Source organism: Bos indicus, chromosome 18 (assembly GCF_029378745.1).
Source record: "Bos indicus isolate NIAB-ARS_2022 breed Sahiwal x Tharparkar chromosome 18, NIAB-ARS_B.indTharparkar_mat_pri_1.0, whole genome shotgun sequence".
In the NCBI taxonomy this organism is placed as follows: domain Eukaryota; kingdom Metazoa; phylum Chordata; class Mammalia; order Artiodactyla; family Bovidae; genus Bos; species Bos indicus.
Window position 1 is genome coordinate 62,035,459 of NC_091777.1, and position 8,645 is coordinate 62,044,103.

Genomic DNA, 8,645 nt, shown 5'->3' on the forward strand with positions numbered 1-8,645 from the left:
GGTCTCCGAATCTACATTATTTTGAACAGTTAAGGGAGAGGTAAAGAGCTTCTCCTGAATCTAATGGGTCTTAATTAACTTTAGCTCAAAACAATTTACTGGTCAAAGGGGCACATTTGGGGAGACATAATCCACTCCGTCTCACTTCTTCTCAAGCAAACTTTCCAGTAACTTTGAGACAAATTAGAAGTCTTCTCTATGATTGTAGAAACCAAATCTCAGAGATAGAGAGCTTGCCCAGTGTGTCCTTTTACCACCTGCTCCCCATCACTTCCTTACTCCATAGAACTGGACCCCAGTGCCAAGGGCGGATGGACATTCTTAACGGCTTTATGTCTTCTTTCCTCAGCAGACTGTAGCCTCCTCAACTATGTCTAGGATGTTGCGCCAATTTGTTCACCAGTTTGGTCAGAAGCTCATCTGCAAGCAGCTGCTGGAACCCATAGATGAGTCTGAGAGACCCGTGGCTCATCTGAACACCCTAAACCTGGTGATCTTGGGTGTGGGCAGGATGCTGAAAGCTGGCGTGTACATTGTGGCTGGTGCAGTGGCCAAGTACATAGCTGGACCAGCAACCATCATCTCGTTCTTGGTGGCTGCCATGTTTTCTATGTTATCTGGGCTCTGCTATGCTGAATTTGGGGCCTGGGTACCACGCTCTGGTTCTGCGTATCTCTATAGCTATGTCACGATGGGTCAACTCTATGCCTTCGTCATTGGCTGGAATGGAATACTTTCATTAGTCATGGGTAAGACAGTGGGCCAGCAAATGGTGTGGGGCTTAAGATTGGGAAACCATGTTGGAGGATTGGATTCTCAGTCATTCATGATACTTTATTCTTGACCTTGTGCAGGGAGGTTGATAATAGTGTCAGGAAGACCCCACAACTGCATTCAACTGGATTCTATCCTGTGTCCTTAAATGATGGACCATGAACCCAGGAGGAAAGGGAACTGTAGGGAATGGGTGAGAGGGAGGTGTGTCCCACAGGCTCACCCCCTCACCATAGTGAAGTCTTTGCTCAGTTGTTGCCTTCCTGGGATTTTCCTTTACCACTTAATTTCAAATTTCATGCCTATCTCAGCCCTCCCAGTCCCACTTATGTGTTTTCTTTTCTTGTATAACATTGATATGCTTCTAACATATTAAAACACCTGACATTTTGGTGAATCATTTGGGTCTACTCTCCCCAACCCATGAAAAGAAATCTTTGATATTTTGTAGCAGATATTTACAAATACGGTATTTGTGTATATATAGGCTTCTTGTATATACAGATATTTTATCTGTGTTTTTAGATCCTATGGCACATCAATTTTTGTTTGTCAATGAACGCTCCTTCTTCTGCCTCTGCAGGCACTGCCGGCTTGGCCAGGGCATCAAGTTACATCTTTGACAGCCTGATTGGGAATCACATCTCTCAAGCATTACAGGAAACTTTCTCTCTGCACCTGCCTTACTCCCTGGCCACATATGCAGACTTTTTTGCCCTGGGCCTGGTACTGCTGATGACAGGTGAGACAGGGCTCAATGATAGGATGGGGAGAGCAGGGTGTGGAGTGGGAGCTGGTATAGGAAAAGCTTGAAATGGCAGACTGGTGGGGGATTAGAAATAGAAAGAAAGGTTTAGAGACAGAAGATAAGACAAACCATTGTGTTCCACCCTTGGCATTATTGACAATTTGGGCTTATCATTCCTTGGTGTGCAGTGGCTGTCTGCGAATTTTAGGTTTTTTTTTTTCTTAATCATTATTAAGTGTTGAGTATCATCTTTGACCTTTGCTCAGTGCATACCAGTGACATTCACCGCCCCAAACTGTGGCAATCAGGGTGTCTCCAGATAGCGCCAATCCCTTGGGCATTGGGGAATTTTGTCTCTTGGGGAACAAAATTACCCCCCAGCTGAGAATCGTTTACTTAGACCAACAAATCTTCCTATGTACTGAGGCTAAAGATTTCTTTTTAATTAAGAGGAAGTTCACATTCACTTTTTTTTCACATAGCATAAAATTCACCACTTTATTATTTTTCCCAGCTTCAGTGAGGTATAATTGACACACAACATTGTGTAAGATTAAGGTGTACAACATCTTGCTTTGTTAGACGTATTCTGAGAAGATTGCCACAGTAATTAACTATCTCAAAGTGTACAATCATTTAGTACATCTGTAATGCTGGGCAACCATCACTTCCATCTAGTTCCAAACACGTTCATCACCTCAAAAGGAAACCCTGTTCCCACTGAGCACTGTCTGTCTGTCCACCACCACCAACTGCCAGCCCTGGGCAACTATTTCTCTGCTTCCTGTTGTTGTTCAGTCACTAAGTCATAGCCAACTCTTTGCAACCCCATGGATTACAGCATGCCAGGTCCTCTGTTCTCCACTATCTTCTAGAGTTTGCTCAAATTTATGTCCATTGAGTCAGTGATACTATCCAACCACATCATTCTCTGTCATCTTCTTCTCCTGCCTTCAATCTTACCCAGCATCAGAACCTTTTCCAATGAGTCAGCTCTGCCCATCAGGTGGCCAAAGTGTTGGAGCTTCAGCATCAGTCGTTCCAATAAATATTCAGGGATGATTTCCTTTAGGATTGACTGGTTTGATCCCCTTTCTGCCCAATGGAATCTCAAGAGTCATTTCCAGCACAATTCAAAAGCATCTATTCTTCAGTGCTCGGCCTTCCTTATGGTCCAACTCTCACATCCATACATGACTATTGGAAAAACTATACCTTTGAGTATACAGACCTTTGTCAGCCAAGTGATGTCTCTGCTTTTTAATATGCTATCTAGGTTTGTCATAGCTTTCCTTCCAAGGAGCAAGGGTCTTTTAATTTCATGGCTGCAATCACTGTCTGCAGTGATTTTGGAGCCAAAGAAAAGAAAATCTGTCACTGCTTCCACTTTTTCCTCTTCTATTCACCAGGAAGTGATGGGACTAGATGCTATGATCTTAGCTTTTTGCATGTTGAGTTTTAAGCCAGCTTTTTCACTCTCCTCTTTCACTTTCATCAAGAAGTTCTTTAGCTGTTCTTCACTTTCTGCCATTAGGGTGGTATCATCTGCATATCTGAGATTGTTGATATTTCTTCTGGAAATCTTGATTCCAGCTTGTGCTTCATCCAGCCCGGCATTTCACATGACATACTCTGCATGTAAGTTAAATAAGCAGGGTGACAATATACAGCCTTGACATACTCCTTTCCCAACTTGGAACCAGTCCATTGTTCCACCTCCAGATCTAACTGGTGTTTCTTGACCTGCATACAGATTTCTCAGGATACAGGTAGAGTGGTCTGATATTCCCATCTCTTGAAGAATTTTCCACAGTTTGTTGTCATCGACACATTCAAAGGCTTTGGCGTAATCAATAAAGCAAAAGTAGATGATTTGCTGGTATTCCCCTGCTTTCTCTATGATTCAACAAATGTTGGCAATTTGGTCTCTGGTTCACTTGCATTTTCTTAACTCAGCTGTATACCTGAAAGTTCTTGGTTCACATATTGCTGAAGCCTAACTTGAAGGATTTTGAGCATAATATTGCTAGCACTGAAATAAATGCAATTGTATGGTAGTTTGAACATTCTTTGGTATTGCCCTTCTTTGGGATTGGAATGAAAAACTGATCTTTTCTAGTCCTGTAGCCACTGCCAAGTTTCCCAGATTTGCTGACATATTGAATTAAGCACTTTCACAGCATCATCTTTTAGGATTTGAAATGGCTCAGCTGGAATTCCATCATCTTCACTAGCTTTGTTTGTAGTAATTCTTCCTAAGGGCTTCTTGCCTTCATACTCCAGGATTTCTGGTTCTAAGTGAATGATCACACCATCATGGTTATCTGGGCCATTAAGACCATTTTCATATAGTTCTGGGTATTCTTGCCACCTCTTCTTAATCTCTTCTGCTTCTGTTATGTCCTTACCATTTCTGTCCTTTATCGTGCCCATCCTTTCATGAAGTGTCCCCTTAGTATCTCCAATTTTCTTGAAGAGATCTCTAGTCTTTCCCATTCTATTGTTTTCCTCTATTTCTTTGCACTGTTCACTTGAGACGGCTTTCTTGTCTCTCCCTGCTATTCTCTGGAATTCTACATTCAGTTGGGTATATCTTTCCCTTTCTCCTTTGCCTTTCATTTCTCATCTCCCTCAACTATTTGTAAAGATTCCTCAGACAACCATTTTTTAATTAATTTATTTATTTTAATTGGAGGCTAATTACAATATTGGGGTAGGTTTTGCCATACATTGACATGAACCATCCACAGGTGTACATGTGTCTTCCCATCCTGAACCCCCCTCCCATCTCCCTCCCCAGCCCATCCCTCATGGCTGTCCCAGTGAACCGACTTTGAGTGCCCTGTTTCATGCATCAAACTTGCACTGGTCATCTATTTCACATATGGTAATATACATGTTCCAATGTTATCCTCTCACATCATCCCACCTTCACCTTCTCTCACAGAGTCCAAAAGTCTCTTCTTTACACCTGTGTCTCTTGCTGTCTTGCATAGAGGGTCATTGTTACCATCTTTCTAAATTCCATATATATGCATTAGTATACTGTACTGGTGTTTTTCTTTCTGACTTACTTCACTCTGTATAATAGGTTCCACTTTTCATACCTCATTAGAACTGACTCAAATGTGTTCTTTTTAATAGCTGAGTAATATTCCACTGTATATATGTACCACAATTTTCTTATCCTTTCATCTGCCGATGGACATCTAGGTTGCTTCCATGTCCTGGCTATTGTAAACAGTGCTGCGATAAACATTGGGGTACACGTGTCTCTTTCAATTCTGGTTTCCTCAGTGTATGCCCAGCAGTGGGATTACAGGGTCATATGGCAGTTCTATTTCTAGTTTTTTAAGGAATCTCCACACTATTCTCCTTAGTGGCTGAACTAGTTTGCATTCCCACCAACAGTGTAAGAAGGTTCCCTTTTCTCCACACCCTCCCCAGCATTTATTGTTTGTAGACTTTTTGATGGCAGCCATTCTAACTGGTGTGAAATGGTACCTCATTGTGGTTTTGATTTGCATTTCTCTAATGAGTAATGTTGAACATCCTTTCATGTGTTAGTTAGCCATCTGTATGTCAGACAACCATTCTGCCTTATTGCATTTCTTTTCCTTGGGGATGGTTTTCGTCATTGCCTCCTGTATAATGTTAGGAACCTCTGTCCATAGTTCTTCAGGCAGTCTGCCTACCAGATCTAATCCCTTGAATCTATTTGTCCCCTCTACTGTTTAATCAGAATGGATTTTATTTAGGTCATACCTGAATGGCCTTGTGGTTTTCCCTATTTTCTTCCATTTAAGCCTGAATTTTGCAACAAGAAGCTGATGATCTGAGCCATAGTCAGCTCCAGATCTTGCTTTTGCTGACTGTATAGAGCTTCTCCATCTTCAGCTACAAAGAATATAATCGATCTGATTTCAGTATTGACCTTCTGGTGATGTCCATGTGAGGTGTTGTCTCTTGTGTGGTTGAAAAAGGGTGATTCTATGACCAGTGTGTCATGCTTTCTGTATCTATAAATGTATCAATAATTGGGGAGTTTCATATTACATCTTTCCCACAGGACTACTGGTTCTGGGAGCTCATGAATCAATCCTGGTTACCAAAATATCCATTGGAATAAATATTTTGGTTCTCATTTTCATTATCATCACTGGCTTTGTTAAGGGAGATCTGCATAACTGGAAGCTCACAGAACAGGACTACAAACTGAACACATCTGGATCCAGAGACATCTATGGCTTAGGAGGGTAATATTGGCCTTAATATATGGGTGAAGGGCATGCAGAGCTGGTATGGTGTAGACTAAAGATATCTGGGCTGATGGATCCAAATGAAGCAATTCCTGGAACCCAGGACTTCAGGTATGAAGGGAGAAGCTCAGTAGAGATGGCTGAACTCACCTCACCCACGTTCTTTCTCTCTCCTTCTCTCACTGTAGCTTGGGCCTTCTGGGTTCTGGAGGTTTTGCACCTTTTGGCTTTGAAGGGATTCTCCAGGGAGCAGCTACATGTTTCTACTATTATTTTGGTGTTGATGGCATTGCCGCTAAAGGTAACGTGGTCACTGTATGTCCCATCTAGGGTTTGGGAACAGACTGGCTGCCCCTGGCTTAGGGGAACTCTGCTTGTGGAGTGCAAAATGGAAGGGGATTTTGTGATTTCACTCCAGTGTGTTTTCCTGACCCAACACTTCTTCCCTTCCTGCAGGGGTAGAAGCTCTAAACCCTCATCGTTCCATCCCCTGGAGCATTGTGATCACGATCTTTATCTGCTTTTTGGCATATTCTGGTGTCTCAGCGGCATTCACCCTCGTTGTGCCCTACCACCAGATTCAGCCTCATGACCCTTTGCCACAAATCATTCTCCATAGTTGGTGGCTCCCCGCCAGATACTTCGTGACTATTGGGACCCTCTGTAATTTTATATCCAGGTCAGTGTCATGGTTTTCTTCCTGTCTACTGTCGATGCTCAGATCTCCCAACCCTTAGAATTGATAGAGAAGACAGGGAGACACCTTACCCCAAGTCGACAAGAGAGCAGAAACCCGTCTGTCCTGCTTCTCCACATCTTTACATGTCTCCATCTTCTCTTCCAGAATGCATAGTGCCATGTTCAGAATGCCTTCTTTGATCTACACGATGGCAGAGGACGGGCTCCTTTTCCGGGTACTCACGCGGATTCATGTCCACACAGGCACCCATGCCGTGGCCATCATGTCTGCTGGAAACCTTACAGGTTAAAAACAGAAAGAAAGAAAGAAACCCAAGCCTTAACTTACATATTTTCAGCAGTTTCTCTCTCCCTTCTCCACCTTGTTTGTGCCCTCATTCTAGGGATCATGGCGTTACTCTTCAGGTTCACAGATCTTGTGGATCTCGTGGCAGTTGGGACCCTGCTCATTTACTCCCTGGTGGCATTTTCTGTTCTTGTCCTCAGGTGAGACCCCACTACACCTCGGTAGGGAGTCTTGGAGATTAGTTGGGAGATAAGAATCTTCTGCCTTCAGCTATCTTCTAAAAGTCCTGCTCTGCTTAAGACAGGACACATGTGAAATAGGCTGTGTAATGTTGGATGAGTAGGGGCTGCTGCTAATATTGCCTTAAAACCTCTAATTCAGGTACCAGCCAGACCAGAATTTAAGCAAGAATGAGAACACAGAGGAGGAAATTGAGATGCCTGACCCTGAAGAACGTCCGTTGGACTCTGAACCTGAAGCAAGAAACTCAAACATTCTAAAGAGTCTGTGGTTCCCTATCAGCACCATCCCCACTAGGAAATCTGGCCAGATTGTCTACGGATGTGCCTCACTACTCGGTGAGCAGTGGGATTTCTCTTTGGTCGTTTGCTGAAATTGACAGTATGGTGTTGGAGTGTGTATTTTGTCAACTGAGGAGTCTTGGTGATATGAGGGCCCTTGCTGAGGTGGGCAGCCTGGGGAGAGGGGTGGCCCAAGGTCTTGACATCTTCAGCTTCTGAAGTTGAACCTGTTCTCTTCCACCTTGACCCCTGTAGTTCTCCTGATGATAATCTTGAGCCTGATCCTGGTCCAGTGGTCCAGTCAGGGGTTCTCTGGAGACTCTGAGTACACACCAGTGGCTGTGCTGCTGCTGCTGCTCATTATTGGGGTCACGGTCATCATCTGGAGGCAGCCCCAGAACCCCATTCCTCTTTATTTTAAGGTAAGTGACCTTATGTGCCCAAACTGTACACCTGGAGTGAACATGCTTCATGGTCTAAACATCCAGGGAGTGAGGGGAACTGCTAAAACCAACGGACTCTTCCCTGATCCCCCTCAGTACGTTACATACACAGTGTGAGTAGGCACTGAATACACAGACTGAAGGCTGGTCTTCTTGCCCACTTGGGGGAGAGTCTCTCATTCAGGCATCTGGGGTGTGTTCAGGGATGACTGACTCTGCCCCACAGGTCCCTGCTCTGCCTGTCCTCCCACTGGTAATCATCTTTGTGAACATTTACTTGATGATGCAGATAACTTCTGGGACCTGGGCCATATTTGCCATCTGGAATGTGATTGGTAAGTGGCATTCTGGCATAAAGAGACCCCTTGAGTGACTGATCCCAAACTGAGCTCCCCTAAGCTTCTTGGCCACCATAATAGGAGGCCTATTGGATGTTTGTAACCAGGAAGAGTGCCTACTTATCCTTCTCACTTTCTCATTTCCTTACTAGGATTTCTCATATACTTTGGATATGGGATCCGACACAGCCTGGAGGAGAACGATGAGCAACAACCACCAGCTTCCACCTCCCAGACTCCCGACAAAAACACCCCTAGTCCTGAAGCATCTTAACCACAAGTCATAGATGCTGTATAGAATCCCTATATACATAGGAGGTGTCTTCTGCTACATGAACACTTTCAGCCACTATGGAGTGTGAATGTGTATGCATCTACAGCCCTGTCTTTATTGCCAGTGGATAAAGTGACTTTAATGTTGTCTAACTTTTAAGTAAGCTTTTCAAAGCATGATGTACATACAGAAAAACACATGCTTCTTAAGTGTGCACCAAGACCAATTTTCAAAAAGAAAGTACAACAACATAACAGCGGGAGAAAGAAAATGTTAACCTGGCACCTGAGAAACAAATCTTTG

The 8,645-nt window shown here is 43.6% G+C and overlaps 1 protein-coding gene across 1 annotated transcript; it reads left to right on the plus strand.

Moving 5' to 3' along the window:
• The first annotated feature begins 379 nt into the window (after nucleotides 1-379).
• Nucleotides 380-8,342, plus strand: LOC139176993 (cationic amino acid transporter 3-like). The gene is made up of 11 exons (XM_070770253.1): nucleotides 380-749; nucleotides 1,358-1,516; nucleotides 5,592-5,778; nucleotides 5,970-6,082; nucleotides 6,238-6,460; nucleotides 6,626-6,765; nucleotides 6,864-6,966; nucleotides 7,148-7,344; nucleotides 7,543-7,709; nucleotides 7,957-8,065; nucleotides 8,221-8,342. The coding sequence occupies exons 1-11, from the start codon at nucleotides 380-382 to the stop codon at nucleotides 8,340-8,342; spliced, it is 1,890 nt and encodes a 629-aa protein (XP_070626354.1).
• Nucleotides 8,343-8,645: the final 303 nt, after the last annotated feature.

Excerpts from the sequence above, each read along its gene's own strand:
- LOC139176993 (XM_070770253.1), top strand. The coding sequence starts at position 380 with ATGTTGCGCCAATTTGTTCACCAGTTTGGTCAGAAGCTCATCTGCAAG. Across the intron at positions 5,779-5,969 it reads GACATCTATGGCTTAGGAGG|CTTGGGCCTTCTGGGTTCTG; the intron begins GTAATATTGGCC and ends CTCTCACTGTAG. Across the intron at positions 6,461-6,625 it reads CTCTGTAATTTTATATCCAG|AATGCATAGTGCCATGTTCA; the intron begins GTCAGTGTCATG and ends CTTCTCTTCCAG.